General features: G+C 41.5%; 1 protein-coding gene across 4 annotated transcripts; it reads right to left on the bottom strand.

Moving 5' to 3' along the window:
- Window positions 1–905: 905 nt before the first annotated feature.
- On the bottom strand, window positions 906–26824 carry ZFYVE16 (zinc finger FYVE-type containing 16). 4 transcript variants are annotated; one of them, XM_032675138.1, is made up of 19 exons: window positions 26614–26814; window positions 24396–25913; window positions 21237–21345; window positions 18900–21058; window positions 15629–15725; window positions 14635–14808; window positions 13635–13786; window positions 10344–10722; window positions 9497–9619; window positions 9259–9414; window positions 8414–8638; window positions 7453–7535; window positions 5490–5594; window positions 4927–5077; window positions 4660–4740; window positions 4001–4163; window positions 3559–3664; window positions 2990–3154; window positions 906–2741 (listed from the first exon to the last, which is right to left on the bottom strand). In XM_032675138.1, the coding sequence occupies exons 3-19, from the start codon at window positions 21304–21306 to the stop codon at window positions 2580–2582; spliced, it is 4551 nt and encodes a 1516-aa protein (XP_032531029.1). In that variant the 5' UTR covers window positions 21307–21345; window positions 24396–25913; window positions 26614–26814; the 3' UTR covers window positions 906–2579. The 4 variants fall into 4 exon arrangements, with proteins under 4 accessions (XP_032531029.1, XP_032531030.1, XP_032531031.1 ...); XM_032675139.1 differs by having other exon boundaries at window positions 25821–25913; XM_032675140.1 differs by lacking the exon at window positions 24396–25913 and having other exon boundaries at window positions 26733–26824.
- Window positions 26825–27778: the final 954 nt, after the last annotated feature.

The following is a 27778-nucleotide window of genomic DNA, read 5'->3' as shown; positions in this document are numbered from 1 at the left end:
GTTGCTCTAAATCAAAATGTTCTTTGCTGTTTGGTCTCCACGTACTTTCCTGATCAGCAAGGAAAGAGACCTGGTCAGTGGGACAGGCAGCAGCTGCATCCCTTACAGGAGGACATCCTGGAACTCACCAGCCGTAAGGGCGCAGTAAAGGATGTCCTCAGGGCAAGAGGTCACAGTCGTAAGGTGCGCCAGGGAAGGCTGTACATCAGCAGGAACTTCTCTCTGGAAAGGGTAGTCAGGCATTGGAAGGGGCTGCCCGGGGAGGTGGTGGAGTTCCCATCACTGGAGGTCTCCAAGGAATGACTGAACGTGGCACTCAGTGCTCTGGGCTGGGTGGCAAGCTGGAGATCAGGCACAGGGTGGACTCGATGGTCTGGGAGGCCTTTTCCAACTTGATTTGATTCTGTGTGAAATGAAGATGTTAATGTGTGCCTATGTACATGTTGCTAATTGGCAAAATACTCAAGGTCTGTGTATCCTGTGGCTGAACTGTGTTCATTGTAATACTAAAACCCACACTTACAGGCCAAAAAAGACCCAGCCCAGGTGCAGACCCTTCCCCTGAGCACATGTAGAAGTTGGCTGGCATTGTGTACCCTGTATGGAAATGACCAATTAATCCTGATAGAGGGGCTGTGCTTGGGAAGTTACTAATTCTGGATTTCTGTGTATAAATGATGGCACAGAAAGGCCAGTTGTGCTGGATTTGTGGAACACACTGCGAACCCGTGGCCTGTGAAGTTCCAAAATAAATATTCAGTGTCTCTCAGGTGTGTAATTATTGGCTTGTTGCACACCAGATGACAAATCAGATTTTGTGGACAACATCAGGAGTTCCCACAAAGCTGCAAAGACAGGACACATCCACCCAAATCATGTCTTTTTTCCTGTTTTATTATAAATAAGAGACAGAGATTGCAAGCACTGTAGTTAACTTTATTGATCATTACTGAACAGGGGTTAGTAGAGGGTAAGTGCCAAGAGACAGCTGTTGGTTTGGGTACCTCTGCAGATACCTGTGGGGTGCAGGGTGCTGGTCACAGCCACCCCAGCCCCGCCACAGCCCGGAAATGCTGCTTGGCCTCGAGGGCCCAGGGGCAGCTTGTTTTCAACAAGGGCATGTTTTGTTGCTACTGTGCGTGGTGTGGGTCCAGCCCTTCTCCAGAATGGCAGTGTCTCTGAAGAAGTCAGCACAAAGAAGCTCAAATGCAGCTCAGTTTCCTCCAGGGTAAGATCTTGAAGCCTGAACCCTTCTAGCACCAGTGTGTTAAAGCACAGGTAACAGAAGAGCAGATTAGGTTAAAGGTTAATTTACAGATTGTTTTTGATACAAAAACATAAAATATCCCCTATTAGCATCAAGATGGCATCAAAATTTTAATACTTTCATTATAAAATTGTACCAGCATTTCTACTGAAAACAATATAGATGTTGTATATATTTAGTTTTGGTTCTGTTCCTGATAAACAGTCTTGTGGCAGTTACCAAACCTGCATTGTGGTTCCATGAACCTCAGTACAAATCACATGCATCACAAATACATAAATAGATCTAAGTGACCCAGTATCAAAAATACATACTATGCAAGAACCTCAAGTATACTAAAAATCCCCAAATGGTTGGGGTTGGAAGGAACCTTAAGGACTTCCAACACCCCTGCCATGGGCAGGGACACCTTCCACTAGAATCGATCTGTTCATGAAAATTCACACTTAATACATCTATTCTCCCTGAAAGTAAAGGTGGCTACTGGAAGGTGGCAAAAGCAGCAGACAGGAGCAGAAAAAATACTGCAGAATTCTTGTCTGACTTATTGCTACATGTAGATTATATCAAGGCTAATCTTTTTTTTTATAATCCTTGAAAGGTCAAATTGTATCAGGACTTCTAAACCACAGTAAAGGGAAAAAAAAAGAAAGCACTTTTATAAAAATAGCATCGATTTAAGTTAGCTAAAACGTTAAAAATACAAGAAAGAAATCAGTTATTCTATAAAACATTAATTCAGAGCATATGTTTCTGAAGCACCAGCATCAATCCCCATGTTAAGGAGCTCACCCACAAAGTCTTCAACACACCCGCAGAGTTCGCCCTGCCCTAACACACGGGGCTCACAGTCAGCTGCAGAGGGTCTCGTGTCTGCACCTCAGAGGGCAGGGGAACAGTTCTAGGCCAGCTTTGCTTCACTGTTCAGCTCCTTTGCAGGTGGGAAGCACTTGCTGCAGAGATTACATTTAACCATAGCAACTCGTAGTAACACACTTATCTGAGGTTGAGGCAAGGCAGTATGGCTTGGAGTTACACTAGGTATAGTAAATGCTACAGCTGTGTAAAGATTAACAAAACCTGCCCTCTTCTGCACCTGTATTAAGTGTAAACTTTCAGGACTTTAGGAACATTACAAACTACAATTCCTTTGTGGTAGAGTAACCAGAGAGGATCTGAGGGGGTTAAAAAACCAGTTTGAAAAGCTATTAAATGCAACAGGTTTAGAAACTTTAACATTGTTAGTGTTTGTGGCATTATAACTTTGGTGTTCAGATCTAGCAAATCAGTATATTGCCTGTCATCAGCCTTATCAAAACAAGTGTTCTGTAATGAAAAATATTAATTCCATTTTCACTGGTAGTGTGGTAGGATCTGACATTCCACTATGAATCACAGGAATCAGAGCACTGTCCAAGTCATTCAGATAGTTCTGTGGAAGAAGATGACCTCCAGATCCAGCTAAGTATTCAACCTAAGAGAGAAACACATTAATATTGATATTAATTAACACTTTTTATATTAACAAGACAACACTACAAATGTAGTAGCTCACTAAAAGAATATCTCAGCTGGCATGAAGTGAGAAACTAGTCACTAAAGCAGCTTCTTCACCTGGGGTATGACAAAACATTTAAAACATTCAGGGAGAGATCCACGGTCTGTGCAAGGGAAGATACTTCAGCGGAAATGGGGAGTCTGCAATGAAAGTTGAAAGATTACCATGTCTGAGTCAATGGAAACTCTCAGGCCTATCTTATTCATTCCGTTACTTTTCAAGGTTTTGAGGTGAGGGCAGAGAGCAGTGCTGCAGGCAGTGGCAATCTCTTTAGCAAACTGGTGAGGAATAGCACTGGAGAGTTCATTGTCCTTCACAAAATAGCAAACCTGAAACCAGAGAAAGGGTAAGAACAGTGAGCAGCCTGGTTACATCCCAAAGTAAGGAAAAAGAGTAATTCAGTGTGCACATAACACAGCATAGAGCAAGCTCTAGTGCTTATTGGCTGGCAAAGTACCCAAGTGTTTCAGCTATTCAATCATAACACCTCAGTGCCCATGGGAATGCCTGGGCTATGCATTTACAGAGCTGTCAATGCTAACAGACTTCTAGCCTTTTTCAGGGGAGAAAAATGTAAACTCACCGAAGAGCCACAGAGAACATTCTGCCTATCAGTGTGGCTACACATCAAAGCAGCCACATTTTTTAGTAGTATCACTTAGTACGATCCACTGTACCCCTTAACTATTAAAAAAATACCAAAAAAGGCTCAAGAACAATGTAATTCACTAACTTCAGTGCACTTCATAACTTTTCCCTCTCTTTCGAAGTCTCTGTCTTGTGGTGCTTTTTCACTCTGAGTTCCTCCAATTGATTTTCCATCTACTGGGCTTAAAATTCTGTGGAAGACAATAGTATAATTAATAATTAAAACAACATTTTATGGTTTAGATTGAGTCATTTTTATGAAATAATGTTTATCCATCCTTAAAACAAAATACAATACAGGGCTTGCATCATGAAAATGCAGATGCTACAAAAAGAAATAAATAGGGAACTAAAAGCACTTAATATAAAGCCAATCTTGCAGGTTCAAGAAGCTATAAACCATTTAAGGTATGGACCACTGTTTTTCAATAAAAATACTTTACATTAATTTCAGGAAACTGAAGGCAAAAATCTGAACTTTGGAAAGATGAATTCTCTAAGATGTTCTGCTTTGGCAGGACATTTACCCTTTGTTTGTTTTCTCTTCATTTTCTACCCAGCAAATATCCACGTATTCTTTTACATCCCCTGTATCCATTTTTCCACAGGTAATTCTGAAGTCTTTCTTGTCTCTCAATGCCTGACGTAGGCTTTCCATTGTTTCTCGTGTTATTTGTACCATTAGTCCATCTAGAACAAATCCAGTTAAAATCCCAAATTATCTACAGGAAGAGCAGCACAGCTTTTTAGTAGAATCATGGCTTAAATTCTACAGCTAATTAACAAAAGCACAAAAGGACTCCATTCCCCAACTACAGCGTTAAATGTTACATGAAAGAGGAAGAAAACCTTTTGTCAACAGAACTAAAGCTAAAACATCATTCTTGGACTAATCTTAGAATTTTTTTTCATTTATGTGCCAATATATGTATTTGAGCATTATGGCAATGAAAACAGGGAAGACTTGAACTGACTAAAGAGAGTTAAAACTTTGTATGTTTTATAACAAGTAGCTGAACTAACACGTATTTTTTTACACAGCATTTTGTTTGCAACAGGTTTTCTATAAAGTTAAAAAACCTTGAAGAGTTTAGCTTACTGAGGCATAAAACCTTACGCAAGACTGCTGCTTTTATTTTTTGTGTAAGTTCTCTTAAGAGGAAAATACACAGGACAAAATTCTTACCTTCAACTATACTGGATTTAGCTAAAAATCCTGAAGATGTTTTTAAGGCTCCATTAAACACCACAAAACTTGCACCTGTAACTAGAAAAAGTAGGAACAAAGTGAGCACCACTTCGTGTCACTCAAGTCAGTCACTACTAACATTCCACTTACACTCCTTTTTAAACACATTTCAGTGTGCCACCAGAGTTGCATTTTCCTTGCAGCTTAACAGTGAACTTACATTTCTGCTCTAGAAATGTGATTTTTCTCTACTAGAGCGCTTACCTTTCCTGGGATGTCCCGTGGCACTGACTGCCTGTGTGTGATAGAGGCCATGCTTGTTCTGCACACACACCAGGTGAGAATCTGCTTCGGTATTAAAACTTGCTCCAATGCTAATTACATGTTCATTAGAAGAATTTATGACCTTCATTATCTGTCAATACAAAATTTGTCATTACACTGACAAATTGCACTCACTATTCAAGTAGGTTTTTTTTTTGGTTTGGGTTTTTTTTTTAAAGTCTTAAGCAACACACCATCACCAGGAAATCTGTATGAGAGAATCCCTGAAAATACTAAAAGATTTGGAAGAAACTGCTGGTTTTTAAGCACTTACCAGTTATCCTAAATCTCAACTCATCATTATTCACCTTCCAGCATATCCAGGAAGGAAGGATGTGTGCTCAGGTAATTTTATGCTCTCCCCCTTACATATTTAGGTCAGTATAAAGTTCAGCGAGGTTTTTTTAAAGAAGAACTGATGGTAAAGGTGTGACTGGTATTATATGAAAAAAAACTATTAAAGCAGCTTGCATTAGAAAGCTAATCAAGATGGGTTTACTCACCTCATTATACTTCTTTAGGGGTATTTTAATACAGCTTCTACCCATTTCCACATGAACAAAAAGGTTGTCTATGGTATGCAAAGTATACTGATAATTTCTAAGGTCCTATAACAGACAAAGTATTTACATTAGGAGACAATTAATTATTGTTTTCTTATCTTTTACAAAAAGTCAGCTAGATAAAAGTTCTTTACATACATCTCTAGGACTTCTAAAAAGTAACGACATTAAGAGTGGCTAAAAACTCAATGATCCCTTTTTTCCTACTGGGATGTATGTGACAGGTACCTTAGTGAATGTATTAACAAACTCGAAGGATGACAAGGTCAGTCTATCTACCAGTGGGTTATTTAGATTACGGCTACTTCATACAAAATACGATTTTACTCTTTTAGGGAAGGAAAACCTTCAACACCCTCCCTCTCTGACAGAAAAGTGAAGCATGGAAGCCATCATCTAGAGGAGTTTGTTTCCAGGCTCACACCCTGTCCCCTACAGCTCTAACTGGCTGACCTATAAATTGAATATACTGCACCATTTCTAACACCTTTCTCTGACATCGCCCATCATCTCATCCACTTCTGCAAAATTCTGGTTTTTTCCCAGAACAACAACATTAGGTATGAAGTGGTCTCATTTGCCTTCACTAGCTCAGCTGAAAAGAAGGTATAAAAAGGCTCTTTTCACCAGCTGAGCCAGGCAATCAGTACCTTCCTCATTCAGCACAAGTAGGGCATTTACAAACACATCTCAGTGCACTCCAGGTTGCCATGGAACAGGCATAGTTTGAGCAACAGTAAGGATGTAAATCACAGGTGCCCTTTGCCTCCATTAGTTACCATGGCCTCAGTCACTTGTATGGTGAGAGGTTTTGTACAATCTTCAACTGAGGATCTGCATCACAGGTGCCAAGGCACCACCAAGAGATTATTTTGCAGTCATCTAGTGATAAAAACTTGTGCCAAGGAGAACATATTCCCATTGCCTGCTTCAAGCTGACACAGCTGTGAAGGGGAAGGCCAGTAGAATTCCATAGAAACCCCCATCATCAGCAGCACAACATTAAGATTCCTCAGAGTCTGAGAATGCAGTTAGACATTGGTACTGTCATGTCACCAATCATGCTGGGAGCTGGCTCATGGAATTACAGTGTAAAATTCCTACACTAACAAGGAACATGCTGTTTTTCAGATGGTGCATGGTTCCTTACGCAGTGACCTGGACACCAATGTCAGAGAAAAGGCTTCAGTTCCATCTCAGCTCTGATGGCCAGGGGACTCTCAGGAGAGGATGCAGGGATTGCCTAAATAAGATGTGCAGCTCTTTCCATGGCCTTACCCTTAATGCTGGGATGAAAAGTGCTGTGAGCTCTATTATAAGTATTAGAAGAGGAACACAGACCAGAACATTCCCGGCAAGGAACACAGGCTTATTGGAAGTTTAAATCAAACAGAGGAAAAACTTCCACAGGGAATGCCATGAATTCCAGGCTTGACTTAGTCTTATGATTTTGCCAAAAACTCCTTCACAAAAGACAGTCAGGCTGGTTAATTGTGGTAAGTAAGTCCTCCTACAGTTAGTCCACAGCATCTGCCTGTCAAGTCTTTCTTTACATTTAATACTGTCAGACTTAAGACCAGAATTCCTGCACCACACTGATGCTTGGAAGAGAAAAATGTACCTGAACAATGATTACTACCAGCTTCAATGCAAATGTCAACATTTCTCTCAATCATTTAAAGCCATTCCTCACTACCAGAACTGATGTATAACAATACCAGGTGAAACAAACAGCTTTCCTAACTCACTCACTCTCTGGGTAAGAAAGTTTCAAGTCAAGTATGAAGAACAAAAACATCTGCTTTTTAAATTTACCAAAATCCACTGCTTTCAAGGTTCAGAATTTTGAAAATATTTTACATAATTTAAATTACAAGAGGAAGATAATAAAACATTTACTCACAACAAGCAGATTCATAATTGTGTGCCCGATCTCTCCAAAAAGTGGCTTCCGGTGCCTGTAACTCACCACAGGAGTTGGATAGGCTGGGAACAAGGAAGGAAAAAGGGCATGTTTACCTATCAACAACTATAAAACTTCTTAATCCAAGTATTTATATAGTATATTTTCAGCTATAACCTGTGTTTCTTAATCTCATTATCTGACCAGCCAAAGCCAGCAGAGCCCCTCTCTCATTCTCTGTCATGGGCTGTCCTTCAGCCACCTGGTGATTTCCCCATCCATGGTTAAATCCTACAAAACTGATCAAAAAACCAAAACACAACGAGTAGTTTGGTAGGAGAAAGAAGAACAAAGCAGCTACCATCCTCATCACCACACAGACATGGGCCTGGCCAGAAGCGATCCATTGCGGACTCCAGAAATCCTTGAACAAGCCAGTGGTACACACTGATGGACTTGGGGCTAGTAGAATGGTGGGGTCCTGCCTTTTCACAGGCCTAGATGTTTCCGATGTATTAATACAAGTTACCCTTGTAGGTAATCAAAGCTGTACTCAGTTTATGAAGCAGTAATATTTTGCCAATATATTTAATTTCAGTAATTTAATTTAAAAAAAACATTCTGTCAGAGTTGTAAACTGGGCTTTTGAATGTCCCTTCAAACCTTCTTCCTACAACAACAAAAGTCAGACATTTTTATATCAGAGTTTTTTTAATATCAGTTTTGGCTTCTTAGCATTCTCATCAGCTAAGAAAAAAACTAATAAAATTAAAAGAGTCAGTCCAGCAGGACAGTGAACATTCCCAAGTGTCTCAATAGGTGGCTTCCCGTGTCAGTCTTACCCAGGTGTACCATAAAATACTGCAAAGATGATTTTAAATATTTTACTTGTCTAAAAATCCCTTGTATTTTCCAAAAGGAACTTGACATTTATATAGCTACTGAAAGTGTTAAAACCTACCCCCGTATTCTGCTCCCAGTCTCAACATTAAACGGATTGGAAACACTTTAGCCCAGGGTATTTCCAGCTTATGGATGAGAATGCCACAAAGAAAAGGGTTATCCGGTAGAATCTGATCATCAAGTTTCTGAAAAGTTGGTGAAACAAACAGGAATCCTCCATGCTCTTTGTTGCTGAGAAAGTTTTCAGTAAAAGTAATGTTTTCCATGTTTCTTACAAACCTTCCTGTAGAAAGAGGGACAGAGAGTTTGCACATCTGAGTCAGCCAAACATTAGTGCCAACAGAACTGTTCTAACCAGTGACCTCTGACAGACTTGCAGGTCTGTGGTGGATTTCAGACCCTCCTGAAGTCTGTCAGACATCTAAACCCACAGAATAAGTGCTCTGTATTTTGTAACTAAATGAATTTGAATACAAAACTAGTTTTACTTCAAACAAATTCCAGAAATCCTGAAGTGTTCAATGTTCTGGCACATAACAGTTGGTGAACTTCCATCAACAGACCTAAAATATTTACATAAATGAATACTGCAATTCTACAAATAGCATGCCAGATGCTCTAAACCACAGACCCAAGGGCTTATAGGCAGGATCTCCAACACAATGTAACTAAACAACAAGAAGAGAGCCTGCAAACAGGATGTTTACAGAAGTATAGGAAACAAATAAACTTAAATTCTTTTATTTCTGTTATTTAGAACCCAAGCCTAACACTGCAAGGTCTTTCATCAGAATCATTAGACACTTACAAATACTTCAAGAAAAATTACATATCAACATTTAACTTGAAAGATCTGCAAGAAGATGCTATAAAATAAAAAGTTGGACATTAAAAATTACACACCTTTCATTGCATCCTTATAGATGTCAAGAAATAATTTGAACATTTCAGTGGGGAAAACATCTTCGTCTGGCAAACGCTGTAACAGAATGACAATTTCTGCCTGACCCAAACCATGCAGTCCATTGGTTGAGAAGCACCAGCACCTTTCTGAGGAACCTTTAAGAAGATAAGACACCGCAGTAATGCTGTTTGAAAAACAAAGCTGGATTTAATGGAAAAGAAAATGTGCAATACTTACATGTTATTAGCTTGACATTGACAAGCAAGTTTGCATTTAGGATAAAAGTTAATGGAGTAGGACCTCCTTCCCCAAGCAGCAAGGTGATCTTTTGGTGAGATGGATGTTCCTCCACCACGGGATCTAAATAAATTAACAATTTAGTTTAACACATCAGCCAGGGACCCAAGCCAAGCATTAGTTCATAGCATATGACACATTGTCCCACCTTTCTCCCTTAAGCGGGTGGTAGTTATTCCCAAATTTAGAATAGCTGCAGATCAACCAATGAACAGCTCACTCTAAGATTCAAGGAACACATAACACTGAAGTAGCAGCTTCTAACAAAAGTGCAAACTGGGGCTACCATTGCTTTGGAAACCACTAACTAACTGTGTGTTCTGGCTTCTCATCCATGCACTGATACTGTCAGGTACCACTGGTGAGCATAGACACCACTATAATGTATTCAAATGACAAAGCATCCTTCTCATTGATCCTGTTAATAATGCGTGTTCAATTATCCAAGAATCCAGTACGCAACAAATAAATGACAGTAGAATTGTATTAAATACAAATTATATGCTCATGAGTTCATACTGAGAAAACTTGCACTAGGTGATTTAAACTCTTCCCTGTGAGGAGGGAGGGTGGTGAGGCCCTGGCACAGGTTGCCCAGACAAGCTGTAGCTGCCCCATTTCTGGAAGTGTCCAAGGCCAGGCTGGACGGGGCCTGGAGGAACCCAGGATAGTTGAAGGTGTCCCTGCCCATGGCAGAGGGTGGAAACAGATGGGCTTTAATGTCCCTTCCAACCCAAACCATTCTGTGATTCCATGACTAAATATTAACAGTTTTCTCAGATTTTACCTTTTCCTTTTTCACCCACAGCCAGCAGAAGTGGTGGCAGGTTATCCCCATCAGGAACAAGGCTGATGTCTCTTCGCACACACTTTTCGACCCCACACAGTGCTCTGTAACTTGAAGGACTAACAGACACATCATGTGCAGCCTGATCCACTGCACTGCAACTGGTCTTCTTGGCCTCTGCAGTAGGAGAACACTCTTCAGTTCCTAGAGTTACAGATTCGTAACTAGGTACCAACTCACTCTGGCCCGGGACACCCTGCTGTGCGTTGTCTGAAGGAACAGAAGGATGTGATTCCTCTGTTCTTGTCATAATATCAGTTTTTTCCTTCCGTTTTTGATTTACATCAGTTAACATGTCATCTTCCTCTGGGTTTGCAGCCTATGAAGAAGAAATAACAAAAATTCTACACTGTCCCACAACCAGCTAAACTTTCATTATCTGCATTCTAGATGCAAAAAGAGAAAGAAAGCTATCACAAACGCTGAGAATGCATTTCCTCCTAACAAGAAGAAAGCCACCAAATCTCTCCTGGATCTTCTTTTTTTCAATGTTTAGGCATTACATAGGTGAAGCTGCATCATTAGTTTACTTGTTTGGCAACACAAACAGTTGTTCTAGCACAGACAGTCAGATGTGACACAATCAACACACCAGGTGCCCCTTCAGGAATCTGTCTGCTATTGGTGTTGTTACTCACAGCTACTGAGCATCACTTGGATCAGCAGTTTAGTACTGCAAACATATTTCTACCCTCTATACCAATAGCTGATTTTACATCTGATTAATTTTGAGCTTGGAGTCAAATCTATGCTGCTTCCCCAGTGAGATGGGTGTGACAAGCTGTTATAGGCTATAAATCCCAGGAGTGGAATTCTTCCCCTGCTCAGCTGTGGGAAGAATGGAGTTCAAATAGGGAAGTGGGAAGGGAGTCGATTAGCTTTACAAAAAGCCTAGCCAGCAAGGCCGCATTCCTAGCTAATGGCCCATTTGAAGGCTGGAGTGAGGGGGGAAGGAGTTTGGAATTTCGGTAGCTGGCCCGGCTCACAGAGGGGGGGGGCGGGGGTTGCTGGCTGCCTTCACACAGGACAGGCCAGACTGCTGAGCTCTCTCTCTGGGACAGAGACGGGGGTCTGTGTTTCTGGCTTCTCGCCCTGGTGAAGCCGGATCACTGGTCTCAGCTGGCTTTGCACACTGCCTTGTGACTCCAGCCGGAGCCTACTGTGTTTTCATCGGAGAGCTCTGTGCCCACTGAGGGAGAGAGAAGAGGAGCCTTGAGACACCGTGATCTGGGAACAACAGTGAGTTCCGTTGGGGGTGGACTGCTTTCCTTTCCCCCTTTTCTTCCACTGGGGGAAGGGTCCCCATTTTCTTTTCGGCTTCTCCCGCAATCCGAGACCAACCCCCCCCAGCCCCCCTTCCCTTCCCGCGCGGTGACCGCCAGAGCCCAACAGCGCCCCCTGCAGGTCAACACAGAGCACTGCAGGCTCTGCTCCTCCAGCGATCCAACAGCGCCCCCTGCCGACCGTGATCAGAGCTGTGCTAAAGACAGAGAAGTATTCAGACTTCTTCTTTTGTTTGAAGGGAACTTCTGGGTACAGGACTATTGTTCAGCTGTTTTTATGTTCTGTTACTGTTCTTGTCAATATACATATATCTTTTAATAAAGGGTTGTTATTTCTTCCTTTTTTTCCACATTTCCTCGATTAAAGCCCCTTAATTTTTGAATTTACAATTGCTGAGAGAGAGGAGTTTGGTCTGTCTCATAACTCATCCTCTTTAGCAAACATTTCAGTCTCTTCAAACTGGGACACAAACTGTGAACATGGGCACATCAGGATATCAGCTGTCATTAAAAAATAAAACAAGCAAAAGAAACCCTGAGAGGTGTGCTATCAAGTACACTAGACTTGCATTCTATCTCCATAGGGAAGAACTTTATATTGCAACAAGGGAAACACCTGACAATTCTATGCTTGCCTGTAGGAGCTCTCCTGATGTCCCATCAACTTCCAGCAAATCCTCAGTTTATTGAATACACTACCAGAGAATAAAAGGACACCAACCCCAAAAGTACCACCCCACAAACATGCAGATAGAAACATGACTACACAGGCCAATAATAGACTTCTTCCCCAGGCATTTGCTTGCTGGTGTTTCATATCACTTGGTATTTTTTGCCTTCACGGTCAGGATTTTGTGATACCTTTGCTTCACAGCTGCACTGTGGTGGTTTTGTTTGAGCTTCTGAGGCTGCTTACACCAACCATCAACCCACTCACTTTGTCCATGATGCTTTTAGTTTTAGACATTGCTCATATTTTGCGAGTGAAAATATCCTACTCTTTCCCCAAAATGTGAGACAGGCTATACCTGTCTAATCTAATTGCACTGATCTAATTACTGCAACTTCTTGGCGTCCTTACTTGTTCAAATGAATTCACATCTACTATTATTTGTTCTTCATGAATAAAAGCTGATTTACATGCTATGTATCTGGTAAGTGTCCAGATCCTTCATATACAAATAATAATGATCTGGTCTGGGTTTCTACCAATGCATTTTAAAAACTCTTGAGTCCTGTGAGAATTACAGAATTTATATTATCGCTTGAGACAGCATGTCAGAGCTATGTTTTATCTTAAAAAGGCTTCAGCTGCGGAACCAAATCTTTCCACAGCAAACTTAGACCTCTTCTTTGGACTTTTTTTGTAAAGTGCAGCTAGTTCAACACCATGAATGTGATCCATGATAAAAAAAGCCAATCCCCCTCTCAGTTTAGTATTAGTTCACGTTAGAAGCAATACACAGATTTTGCTGCACCCTATAATGGAGTATTCCAGGGCATTACGCAAATTCTGGCTAGTCTAATCCAACTGGAAAACTACAGCAAACCACTGGGGAAAAAATAAAAAACAAAACCAAACACAAACTTCTACTAGAAGCCTGTTGTTAGTGACAGGTTTAAGAACTGTCATAGAAGTAATTAATCAAAGGCTGTGTACAAAAAAGACCAGTTTTGGAAAACTTTCTGCCATACCATTTTTGAAGTTCACAGACACCCCAAACCAAACAAGGCTTTCCTTTGAAAGCCTTCCTTCAGTTTTCCTAGAAATGAAAATTACTACAGAGTTTTTCAATCCAAGGACTTCACAGCCACCTCCAAAAAAATACTCAAATACTGTCCCAGATTCCAAAAGCAGAACTGTTATGGATGTAAGAGGTCCCATCAATAGCAGGTGGAGGTATTTAATAGGTAATTTATGCACATTCATACACTTCCACACTCATACCGTATGAGTCTCTGGCAAGTCAGGGTTCACTGGACTTAAGTCCTGCGACAACCTCTTGGCTCCAGAGGACAGTTTTGTCGTGTCTGCCACTTCACCATTGGGCAAAATACCATCTGCAAACCAGACTCTCCTCTGCTCTCTGGGGCACAGCCCTGGGAGAGGGTAAGAAAACAAAAACTGCATGTTATTGCACTGTTCCAATGCCTGAAAGGGATAAAAAGTAAGTCCCTTCTCCCCACCAAATACATGGAGAATCTGTTTAGTGGAATTAAGCATAAGTAGAGTTTGACACCAGCCAGCCTCCAGTCAGGCAAATACATGCAGAAAAATCTCCTACTTGGGAGCTACCGTGTTACAATTAAATTTATTAATCCATATCTAAGGAAGGCTTAGATATGGATTATCTAAGCCTCAATCATCCTCAATCATCCCGCTGTACTAAGGTAAGAATGAAGTGCATATTACAGCTAAAAGATGAAATGTATCTAAAAATGTTAATTTATCACTTTGTTTAAAAATTTATTTCCATTGAAGAAGGTCAGATGTTTAATAAAAGTGGAACGAAGACATTACTTAGTCACTAATCATTTTTATTTACACAGACAATGAACCTCTACTGTTCACTTTCAACTTGTCTCTAAACAGCTACTTCTTGTTTTTTACTGTGAGACTGGCTGTCACAACACAAGCCAGAAATCTCCCAAGACACATAAAAATTATAAAAGTTACACAAAAGATTTATAATAAAAAAGAGAAGGCAATGAAAAAAGCAACATCCACATTTCATAAACAGAGATTTAGGATCAACTTGGACCTGGCACCAAAACTAGGAAGTGAAAGTAACTGTCCAGTGTCCCATTCACAGAGTTTACATTTCCCACAAAAAACACCACCAAAAATGTATAAAAAATATACCAAGTACAAATCCAACATGCAATAAGTGACTTTTTCCAAAGAGACCCTGGAAGTGTTAGATCTATACTATTTATAGCATCTGTACCTTCAATACCAGGTTGTTTAAGGGCTGAGATAGGCAACAATGCAGAAAGCGAAGGGGAGCTGGCACTACCAGGCATCTGGGCTTCCTCTACTGGTGGAACAGCAGAATGTTCAGAGGAGACACTGGAACTGGGAACAAGACCAGTTGGACTCATCATCCTTTCAAATGCCTGTGCTAAAAAAATGTGGTTAGTTTTTCAGATCTCTCAATTGATTAGATTTCATTTGCAGTGTGGTACTTTGGGTGGGGGTTTTTGGCAAAAGTAGTGCACAATTTGTGATCTGCACACTCAGACTATTGCAGGGAAGAAAATTTACATTTGTTTTCTGCCTGCATATTTGCCAGATTGGTTCTCATGACAGAAATCCCCTGTACCTCCTGGTACTGCTGTAGTGACCATATCTTGGTGCAAACACACAGATCACATTTATCAGGTCAAATTCCATTCAGATGGCATATTAAAAATCTGACATGTTGTTATTTAAATATGAAACAACAGAACATCAGTGTTTTCTCCTGATGTTTCCATAAGCACCCATGCTTAGCTTCCAGCTAAGGAAAGGTTATCTGATGGTTCAACTACTGCAGTGCTGTTATGTGACTTGTAAAAACATTAGGACAGGAAGCTACATAAAATGGGCACATAACATGTGAGAACAAGCAGGGACATGGTCTTTAAACACACAGAAGGCTACTGTGGAGAGAAGATCACTTTTGCTAGAACCCCTGTCACAGATGACCCAACAGTATAGCTTCATATTTAGTCCTACAGAGTTAAACCCCACATTTTTTCTTTATTAAAAATCACCAACTTGCTACTTGAAGTTCAAAATAAGAACTGAAATCCAACGAGGAGGTACAATTATTCTCTTCATCCCTCCATCTCAGCAACAGGAAAGCATACATCAATTAAAGTAATCAAGCTCCCCCGAAAGGGCAAAGGTTAAAGGGGTACTTTACTAGTTACTGTAATTACTCAAAGAAAACTTTTTACCTTTATTAATGTCATTGTAACAGCCAGTACAGACTCTTGCCTCCTTCTCCATGTACTGTAGTTTGCATTTTCGTTTGCAACAGCTACCACAAAAAACCTGAATCAGAAAAGGACTGGATTAAATATTATAGACATATTGTGTGGTCTACAATTGCACAGGAATTAGAAAACTCTTCTGAGAAATACACTTGTTTCATTCTAAACCATCTGCAACCTTATATTCAAGCCAAGAAAAAAAAAAAAAACACAACAAGAACAAAACCCACAATATGTGCACAATAAAAAGCAACAACATGGAGGACCCGAGTGGCATTATATTAAAATTCTTATCTGGAGTGATGAAAAGAATTTCAGGTTGCAACACCTATTCCTAAATTCACTCCTAGTTCCGTAACTATTTTACATTAAACAACAGCAACAAGGACTGAGCTCCAGAACTGGGGTCAGATTTGCTTTACTGCTTTAGAATCATCTCTGCAGCTGCACCAAATCTCTCCATAACACATGTTACCAGTTTGCTATGAAATTACAAGCTGCGTCTTCCACCTCACAACAACGTAAGCCAGAGCTTTCCGAGCTACTCACCCAGTCTGGCTCAGGTGCCATCTCAGCTAAGTAGGCTCTCCTACTCTCTCAGGAAGAATAAGCATCCTTCCCTTCATGTCACAAGCTGCCTTCAGCAGGGTATTTGAAAAGAAAGCTGCTTTGAAAGAACAGAATGTGCTCTTCTACTCCAAAAGCATATACGTCTTGTCTATTTTTAAGCAGAGATGGGGAAAAAAGTGTGTCTCATTAGCTTGGACAACACCTGCACAATCCCCTTCAAAAAATTATGTCTTTCGTAAAGATGGGTCTTTGCAAGAGTTGACATAAATAATTAGAGCTTATGTTCTTTCAAGGGTGATCTGCAAGTTTTCAGAAGGTCACACCATTTTTAGCCATAAGCAGACTCTAGAGTATCAGCCTTACAAAACGTCTCCTGAAACCTTGATCTGACAGAACCCTCCTACCACTGACCAGAGTTCAGTAAGTGGAAAGAACATTCAAAGTCTTCTCTACTCCTGATTACTTCCGGGAAAACAAAGTGGATCAATTGGAAAAAAAACCAAAACAACACAAACTAAAACCAGTGGTGACAGAGAAAAAAAATCAAGTTATTACAAGTGAACTCGTTTAAGTAGGAAAGGTCACTATAAAATCAGTAATAATTGATAGATGCAATCTGAGCTGAAAAAAGAAACTATTTCAAGTGCTTCTGCATTAGTGCCCCAGGTAATTTACCTCAACTGAAAACACACATGCTCAGTACAGATATTAACAGAGTAACTGATGAGGATTAATTGCTAATCAGTCACAATCCATTTTAGGGCTTCAAATGCTAAAGCAGCACAATCCTCTGCAATGGGGATTCTCCTCATACCCTTCGTGACACTGGGACCCACAGAGGATTGCAGGAAGATTAATCCTAATGCATCTAAAAGGTGAAGACAAACTAAGGGACAGGGGAAAGGAGGTAAAGATGGGGCTGCTGAGTGAAGGAATTGATCCTGGTTGAGCTAGGAAGGATACCACAACAAGAGACAAACACCTCAGTAAAGGAACTGCAAAGCTGTTCGGCCTCACAAGTGCTGCTGTTGGGAGAGAAAGTGTGGCCCACTAACCTCTCACTTCCCTCCAGCACAGAGGCCAGAATCCACGAGTGTTGCCACGTTCATTGGTAAAAAAAGATGTAGGATAATAGGAATGTATAAAACTGTCTTCTAGAATAGTCCACACAGGACAACTGTGAATTCCTACCAGTTTTTCCTTATGTCTCAAGTGGCTGAAAACACAATACAACACAACAGCTTCACAAGGAATGTTTGTTTTTTTCTAAGACAAACAGTTACTATTAAAAAGACAAAAAGTCTGTCAAAAAGTTAAACTATTTCACATTCAGAAAAGCTATGCCAGAGTTACAGCTGCATAGCACTGCAGTATCTGCAGGCATAGATAACCTATACTGCCTTCACTTGCTCTACTAATGAACACAGATTGCGATGCTCCCTCTAACTACATTGTTGTTCTGCCAAAAGCCCCTCAGCTAATACACCTACAGTTGTAAACAGGGTGTGCAGTGAAGGGTCTTCCATCCCCATCTCCAAACAAGGTGCAAGGAACTTCACAGTAAAATGTAAAACAGTAACCTAAAATCAGTCAGTCTCATGACAAAACAAAACCCACTCCAAAGAACTGCATTTTAAACCATCACAGAACATCAACAGCATATTCTGGCAGTAAGTTCAACGAGTTCTAGGTTGGCACAATGAGTTCTTCCTTATCTTGGCACTCAAGATTCAGACCTACATTTTACTTCATACCTACTGCAATTGGAATAAATGAGTACCAAACTTTGAACACACACTGCTAGAAGAGAGGTGGGGAAAAAACCTACCAAGCCTCTCCAGATGCTTCTTAGCACGAGGGATGCAAAACGTTAGTACTGACACTAGTCTTTGCTCTATCTCCTCATTCCTAAATCTTACAGAGCAACACTGAACAGTAAGTTCATTACTATTGGCAGTATTTCCATTTATGCATCACTACAAGTGTAAGCCACAATACCTCACAACGGAATTCTGAATTAAGGATAAGATGTGGCATCATTTACTCACTGCAGAAGACCATAGGCTGAAAAAAGTTCTACAACTACTTGCTTTTTTGGTGAGTCACATATCTTCCCCTGAAACGACTTTCCTGGAAAATTATACATCTAAACATGCAGGAGGACAGATTTAGGCTATAAATCCTTTACACTTGTACTACTGTTACAGCTCCTGAAAGACTGCAATCCTTTCAGGTTCATGGACAGTGCTTTACAGATAGTATAACCACTTACCTGAATTCTCAGCATCACCTCAATTTTTTAAAACTTAGATACTTTACTTAAAAGCTGAGCAAAAAGCTGATTCACTATGACTACTATGAAGTAGTCCATCATCTCATCTCCCTTGTTCTATGCAAAACACTAGACAAGCCAGCATTGAAAGACAAAAGAATATTCTTTGTACTTCCCTTTAATTAGAATTTTCACAAAAAATATGACAAGATACCAGTCTTGTTCAACAGTTTTTAAGTTTCTATGATGGGAAAATGAAAATTATTTTTTGTTAAATAAATACTTTGAGCATAGAAAAACTGTGTCAATCTTCTTTGCCTCCTGTGCTTTGGTTATCCCTAAATCAGAATCCATTTCCTTTCAGCAGCACAGGACCCCTCTCCCATAACTCACCTTCCCACAAGCTCGGCAGTGGTGTCGTCTCTTTGTGAACGTGAACTTCACTTGGCAGTTCATGCAGTTGGGGGCCTCTGAATCAGGGACCCACAGTGGCTGTTTCCACAGTAGAGCTGCAGGTGTTTTAAGTGACTCTGTGTTTTCAGATGTTTGGTTTCCTCCAGCTTCAGAGATACCTTCCCCAGGGTCAGAGTTCTTACTAACACTTAGACTGCTGCCTGAGAGAGGAACTTCTGGGGTAACAGAACCATGTTCCTGGTTTTCTCTCTCAAGTACATTTGTTCTGTTCAGTTGTTTCTGACCAGCAGCTCCTTGGGAAAGGCCAAGCAACTGCTTTGGTCTTGCACCTTCAGTAGGAACATCAGAAGCCAGAGCTTCACTACCACTCTCAGTTACGTCCTTACCATGAGATACATTATCTTCTGCTGCAGCTTCCAAATAGCTGGCAGGAAGAGATGCTTTAACATTACTATTAATGCTCATTGTCTCCTCCAGTTTTGCTTGCATAAGTTCTTCAGTGACCTCTGTGAAATCCAGGTTGTTCACATCTGTTACATTCCCTTCATCTGCATTATTTTCTATTAAGTTACTATCATTGTCTGAAGACTTCAACACCTTGGACTGCAGACTTTGTCCATACAAGAAATCATCAAGCTCACTGTCACTGACTAGAATATCACTTTTAATAACACTCTCCTCCACACTAAGGTCAGCCACAACTGGGCTCATACTTTCATCATAGAAGCTGTCCACACCAACACCATATGGCTCAACCTCAAGGTCTAGAAAAGCAGGAGCAAAAGCTTCCATTTCCTGAGAGTCACCACCATCAATTACACTCTGAGCATTGCACTGCACTCCATCCTCACTGTTTTCCACAATACTTTTGCTGATTTCAGCTAAATATTCTTCCTGCTCATGCCAGTCAGTATTTTCACAGGATTCCCTGCCAGAGGGATCAGTTTTAGATGCTCCAGAATGAACAGCTACACTACCACTAATAACCTCTGCCACTGCATTCTGAGGTAGAGGATTAACCTTTTCTTCTCTTACAACTAATGAGCTGCACATGGACACAGGGAGACACGACAGAGAGGTCTGGACATCCTCAGCTGAAATACGCAAACTGGAAATACTCCTTAGTGTCTCACTGCTGTTAAGTTCTTCACTACATACATTCTCTTCTGTGATTTTCTTTTCCAATTGTACTTCAGCTCGTGTTTGACATGAGGAGCCTGGTGCAACACAAATTCCAGGTAATGCTGCATGGGTTTTGTGCACCTGATGCCTCTTGAGCAGATCTGAAAGCATGGATACAGCATTACTCCCATCTTTTGGGTCTCCCTTTCCTATGGCATTTCCTCCATGCATCTCTTTGCTTACTGCAGAATGTGCATTATCATCTTCTGATTCACAAGGCAGTTTTTCACAAGCTTTCTCATCTTTGGGACCATTTGCATTTGAATTCTGTGTTGTTACTGGGACACATTCAATATCAAGGTGAGCAGCTTGTTCAGGCTGATCAAGTACTTCACTGCACTTTACAGGTTCTATCCTGTGTTGATCATCACATGAATCCGAGATCTCTCCTGTAGTGTAACTGTCTGATTTTAAAGCTAAATGATTCATTTCCTCTGTTGTAAGACACCCTGAATCTTGAAGCATTAAGTCCCCATCACTCTGCTCTGTGCTGGAAGCATCCTTGCAACCAGATGATGACACACAAATAGGAACAGGTATGCAAGACAGGCCAAAGCCAATTGACCCTTGGCTGCACTCGAAGTCAGCTGGCTGCGACTCCTGAGAACCTTGGTGAGCATGGATTAAATCAGCCGTGTCATTAACAAGATCACACACAGGTATGCCACACCTTCCCAGGCTGGAAGCCTCCATTTCATTTAAGGAACCACTGTCCACAGTGGACAGAAGATCAGGTCCAGCAACACTCTGCTCCTGCGGTGGTGACTGACTGAGCAGCATGCCCCTTGTCCCAGCGTGGCTAACAAGAGGGGTCTTCTCTGGGGAAGGGCAGCTGTCAGCATCCTCTGGCAGCTCTGGTGCTGGGAATGCATGTTGTAAGCACCCCAGAACTGAGAAGAGGGAACGGTGCTTTGAGTCACATGGGTTTTGAGGTGTTCTGAGGCAGTCATATTCATCTGTGTTAAGGAAGAAGAGATCAAAGCAAAGTTTGTAAGACTCCTCTCCTTCCACATTGTACTCCCTCTAGATCCCATCAATTCATCCATACAAGCTCTCACTTAGTATATGCTATTTTCAAATTCCATGGTAACAGCCATTTGACCACTTGGAGAATAAGCCAGTGCAGGAACCAACCTGTGTTCTGCTCGAATTCATCGAGCAACTTGTCCAAGTCACACACCGCAGCTTTGAAGTAACTGTCCATTCTAGTCTCAGTTCGAGTGAAGCTTTACCCTTCTTAAACCTACAAAGAACAACAACAGCATCTCATTCACAGTAGTTTGATGTCTACAAAGCCCAAATGTTAGTATCAGAAGACAACTTCTGGAAGGTATTTTTTTTTTATTAACATCATCTTCTCTCCTCCATGTAGACAAGTACAAACAGGGCTGCAGCCCCTATGTACTTTGAATATGCTCTACATAGTGTACCCAGCACACTATGAACAATACACCCAAAAATCCACTTTAAATCACGAAATTGAGGCTCCCTTATAAAAAACAAGTGCATCTGAAAGCATGTACTATGGCATTACAATGTCAGCAAGTTTAAAACCAGAGGGCGTATTAGGATCTTCTAGTTTGTCTCCATATACATTTTATACCACAGTTCACAGGCAAAAACCAAAATAGGCCATTATTACCCTTCGACATGACTGAACTGCATAAATAATAATAAAAATTAAAAATCTAGCATGGTAATTCAGCTTATCATTTCTATTCTACTCAAAACACAAGAACAATTGAAATTCTGAGACCCCAAGAACATAAAACACTTCTTTTAGACTTACCAGTTCATCAGAAAGCTACTTGTTAATCAATCACATTCTACACTGCAAAACACCCTCGTTCATTTGCTTAATGAACCTTTCCAGCCACTCAATTTTATGCCTTTTTGGTCACTCTGAATTGCTTCCTAAGTCCACATCTATTTTCATGGCTAAACGCTCACATGGTTCAACTCCATATAAATAAAATCAATATTTACACTTCCTTTGAGCAAACTGAAGGTACTCAGATCCATTCAGTCTAATGTCTGTAAACCACACCTGTGGAGGTCTCTCTAGTTTTCCTTCTACTTTTATCAGTGCATTCAACCTCTGCACTGGCTGACTTCACCTCCCACCCCAATTCAATGTATTTTGACCATCTAGTACTGCTGCTTCTAAAAGCTTAGAGACCAAACAAATACTCAAATTCACTCACATCACTTATGCCACACTGCAGCTACAGATTCACACTCTAACTTCCTTTGTTGAGGTGTAAGGTTTCCCTTCAGTGAATCCTTCAGATCAGGTGCGTTCACTTACATCAATATGGAATTATTCACCACACATGATGGAATTATTTACCACATTAATGTGCATGCATGTGACAAGAATACTTTAAGGCATTGTGTAGTTCAAACAGATATTTGCAAGGCATAAGGAAGGTGAAATAAATAGTATGCAGCATGGCAGCATTTTCTGCCCGTGCATAAACCAGAAGTGAACGATCTGAATACACTATTTTTTTGATATACACTTGCATTCATTTGTCATAGCAAAGGTCTTCACACTGCACCATAACCCAGGTCTCTCACAGCTGTCTAGAGGGCATCAAGCAGCAGAGATATATACTTAATGCCACTTCTCCTCACTCATTTGAACGCAGCCCTTGCCTGAACAATCACCCCATTTCGCAACCTCCTGCTAACTGGATGTGTTACAACTTGAACTGGAAGTAATTTCAATTAACAGACTTACAAGATTAACAGCTTTTGATGATCCACTGAGGGACATCGAAGTACAGATAATAGATACCTTAATGACACCAGAATTTATAAAAAAACCCTTTCATAATTCAAAAGAATACAGAGGAGAGGTAAGTAATTATTGCATCTATCTTTATCTTACACTTTAAAAGACTTAAATTCATTGTTTTGTACTCTTTAGTGGCACAGATTCTGAATTAAGCACAAGTGCATTATTAGATTACAATGCTAAATAGGTAGATTAGGATGCATTTGTGTTGTCCAGCATTGGCCCACTGACCTCTGAAAAAGGAAAGAACTCAAAGAACTGTAGAACTGAAATCACATGCAAATATTTTCATCTACTTAATACAGAGTAAATCACTTCTACACCCAGCTCAGGAAATTATCACATCTCAGTCTACTGATCCAATAATGTTGTTACATTTTATTAAATCTGGTTTCGAAATAGAATAGTTCCATTTGACTTAATAAAGCATTTTGAGTAATTAACCTGACTTTGAATAACTAGCATATTATTCCTGTAATTTCACTACTCTTTCTTCAAGTTTTTGATAGGTTTTCAGCTTTTCTACAACAGACCTACAATAAAAAAAACCCAAATCACACAATAAAATCAAAACCTTCCAAGAAAGGGCAGACTAGATCACCATAAATTATTCTTTTAAGAATCATACTCCTAACAACAGAATTATACTTCTAATTATCAGAAATCAGCACCACCACTATATATGGTTTTAAGTAGACAGAACTATTGTCTTCCAAACATGTTTTCTACAGCTCTGAATCCACTCTCTAGACAATCTCCAAACTGGTTCACAGATTAGCATTTTTTTAAAAATAAGCTATTAAAACTTAATGCTTATAACTTTATCTGAGGCATTAAGCCTCAGATAAGCTTATAACATTATCTAAGGCAACAGTGTAGGGAAACATACAAGTTCAGGCTCTCACCAGCTCCGTTTCATAGACTTTTTTTTTTCAAAGTATAAGTAACTTTTAAACAATATTTAAATCACTTTCTGTTAAAGACTACATGCTTTGAGATTAAGATTAAATATTTACGTGCAAGGAGACTTGAAGCTAAAACATCAGTCCATCACAAAAAGGGAAAATAATAATAAAAGCATAAAATGTACTAAAAAAAAAAGCACCCTGGATACGTCACTTTTGCACATAAATGTTTCGTGTGTGTCTGAACAGACTCCTCTCAGGTCTCTGACACGTGGTCTGACACACTCCTAACACAGCACTTCAAACTGCACACAGAACTACCCCACGGAACAGAGGCAATAATTGTGCCACATTAAAACTGTAACAGTCTCCAGAGTTCAGAACCAACATTCCACTGGGGATTTCTCAACACACACTCATTTAAAGAAGAAGATAGCACAAAGCTGCTGGGATACGGAGTGGCCAGGTAACAGGATGGATGTCAGGGGTTTGTTTTTACAGATAAACTCTCTAAATGGAGGTAGTTAGCTGTTTTCAATGCTGACAACTTGTAAATCAGAACAAGTAAGTTAATTATTACCAACTAACCAGTTCAAGGTCTGAAGATAAGCTGCCTTTTGGAATTTAAGAATTCCTGAGAACCACTCTCTGTAGTGTCAGCACACATGGGCATTAGCAGATCTCCAGTTTGCCTCTGATCTCCCCTGCAGAGGCCAGGCCTGCTTATGCATGGAACTTCTAAAACAACAGAGATTTAGACAGAGAAACTCACACACAGGGGCACACAGGTCTGCAGAGAGCTCACCACAGGAGCCACCTCAATTCTGGTCACCAGGAAAGTCTTTCCACTCACTGCTAAGTCACATTACTTCAGCTCCATCACTGTGTTTAATCATTACGCTTAGCCTGAGCAGAAAGCTGTATTAATACTGTTATCCTCAGGACTGAAGTGGATTTTTCCAGCAACTACCACAACTAGAACAAAGCCTCTGATATAAATGCAATCACCAAGTTCACAGTGCTCCAGGAGGGAGGAGCTCATGGAGCACAAGGTGCCTCTTCTCCCACCTTCAGGGTATTTAAAGACTTAATCACCAGCTTTATCCTTCTCAGCCCCTTCCTACACCCCAACACCTCAACCCACCCATAGGCTTGAGGCCCTACAGACAAAACATCTAAGCTTACTACTGCCCATGGAGCTCACCAACAATCAACCTGATGGAGAAGTTCAGCACAACTGAACAAACGTTGTGTACAAAACACAAATAAAAACTGAAATTATTCTTGCAGAGCAAGACAACTTACTATCCATCCCAAAAGCTCCAGCTGCTGTTGCCTGAGCAAGACTATGAGCTGAATCAGGAGGTGAAGACAAAAGTTGCAGAAGTTTTCAGACATATAAGGAAAAAAATACGTGGCACACTACAAAAAACTGCTGTGCTCAAACAACAACATTCTGTTAGTTCAACACAGACTTCTTAGAAGGACAGAACTCCTTCAGCACCACTGTGACAGCTCTATCCCAACATCACCTTCAGCTCCTGGGGATTCTCCTTCATTCATACACCCAAAGAAATCTGTCCCCCTGAACTCAAAACAGCATCACTCACACCACACAGAGAATCACAGATTCCAGAACAGCCAGGTTTGGAAGGGACCTCTGGAGATTACCCAGTCCAACCCCTGCCCAGGCAGGGTCATCCAGAGCAGGTGACACAGGAATATGTCCAGGTGGGTCTGGGATGTCTCCAGACAGGAAGACTCCAAACTTCCCTGGGCAGCTGTTCCAGGTTCTGTCACCTCCATGGAAAGAAGTTCTGCTTCATGTTGAGGGAGAACTTGTTGTGTTTCATTTATGGTCATTGCTCCTTGTCCTGTCACTGGGCACCACTGAACAGAGTCTGGGACCATCCTCTGACATCCCTTGGGGATATTTGTGTGGATTGATAGGATCCCCTCTCAGTTGTCTCCTCTCCAGACTAACCAGGCCCAGCTCACGCAGTCTCTGCTCACCAGGGAGATGCTCCAGATCCCTCATCACCTCTGTGGCCTCTGTTGGACCCTCTCTGTTAGGTCCTTGTCTTTCTTATCCTGAGGAGCCCAGATCTGGACACAATGCAGCGGGTTCAGAAAGCAGTTATGGACTGTCAGCAGTCCTCCAGTGCCACCAGCAGTAGCCAGTCCACCAGTGAGGAACCCATGGGCTGCTCAGCCGCACAGACACAGCCCCTATACACTGCCCAGGGCACCACCCTCACCACCTGCCAGTTATTATCTCATAGTTATTGTGAGCACTTATTACTCAGCCTTAGAAAATGAGCTATGAGAATGGGATTGCACCAGGCCTGGCACATTCCTTCAGCATTCCCATCTCCTGTGGTTTACACTGTTAATGAGCAGATGCTCATGAGGCAGCCCCGGCACTGAGTGGGGTGCTCTGCTGGACCCAGACCCTGCTCCATGGAAATACAGAACGTTTGGCAACCTTTTAATGCCTGGAAATGCAGGGGTAAGATTGTCCATTACGCTTTATATACCCTATATAATCATCTCTTTCTAGTATACTCTATATACTGTATAAATCTACCCTATACATACTCTGTATAACCTATATGATACTCTCTCTCTCTCTATATATATATATTATATTCTATCTACCCTGTATATATATCCTACATAATACTGTCTGTATGTATATCATACTCTATACTCCCTATATAACAGCCTCTATATTATTCACTACATACCCTACATAACACTCTCTCTATACATTATGCTCTACATACCCTATATATACTCTATATACCTTATATATAAACAAGCGGAAGAGCAGTAAGCAAAAACACCACCGATACGCTCAAACCTCTGGGGGCAGTTAACCCACTGAAGCAGCCTCAGATCGTACCGCGCCGTGTCCCTCCTCACCGGCGGCTCAGAGCCGCGTCTCCTCGGGACCGCGTCTCCTCAGGACCGCCCCGGCCCGGCCGGCGGCTCCGGCCCTGCTCCGTGAGCGCTGCGCATGCGCGGGTACGAAAGGGGCGACGTCACCATGACCAGCTGTGCCCACCCTGCGCGTGCGCAGCGGCGCCACTTCCCGCCACAGCCACTGGGGCGGAGCCGACGCGAGGGGGCGTGACCGGCGGCGTGACTGACAGCGCGGGGGATGGAGGCTGGGGAGAGGGCGGGGCCGGCAGTGTGATTGACGGGGCAGCCCACCCGAGGGGCTGTAGCCCGCGCCGTCGCTGGACGTCACACACCAGCTCTCTGGTGGCGCCTCTCCTGTCCGTGAGCACCTCGCCGGTTATCGTGGCGTTCACACCCCCTCACATCGCGGTGACGTCACTCCCGCTCCGTCAGCTCCCTGCCGGGTCTCGTGATGTCACACACACCCCCAACCCACGGTGACGTGGATGTGTCAGATAGTCAGAAACGATTAACAGTTTGTCCAGAGAGTTAGGGGGAATGACAGGGGGTTGATGGGTCAGGATTCTGCCTGATTGCTGCAAAACGTGGAATGTGTCAAAGTTTTGCTAAGAAAGGATATTCTGTGGTTGATCTATGTAACTTTCAAGCCCAAGAAGCAAGAGAGGCTCTTCTTGCCCTTGTTAAGATTTAGGACTGGATGTGTCTCAGTGATCTGAGCCCTGGGCTTGGGGGAAGGATTTCCACTAAGAGTGGGCACAGGGAATGCAGTATTTATGGGCCACAAGGACAGAACTCCCAAGATGAGGAAAGAACTAACAAAGGCAGCTCAGGACCTGGACTGAATCAGCTGTCACTGGATACAGGGTGATTCCAGTAGGGGCAGGTGTGACCACTGAACACAGAAACTCCTCAACCCAAAGGAAGAGAATGACTGAGCATGGGATTAATTAGCATGAGAAGTGATAAAGTCACTAAACAACAGAATATAAAATATAACTATAAAGAAAGAGTGATTTGGCATTGGAATGGGCTGCCCAGAGAGGTGG

The sequence above is a fragment of the Chiroxiphia lanceolata genome, chromosome Z (genome assembly GCF_009829145.1).
Source record: "Chiroxiphia lanceolata isolate bChiLan1 chromosome Z, bChiLan1.pri, whole genome shotgun sequence".
Taxonomy (NCBI): Eukaryota; Metazoa; Chordata; class Aves; order Passeriformes; family Pipridae; genus Chiroxiphia; species Chiroxiphia lanceolata.
This window is presented reverse-complemented; position numbering and strand designations above follow the sequence as displayed.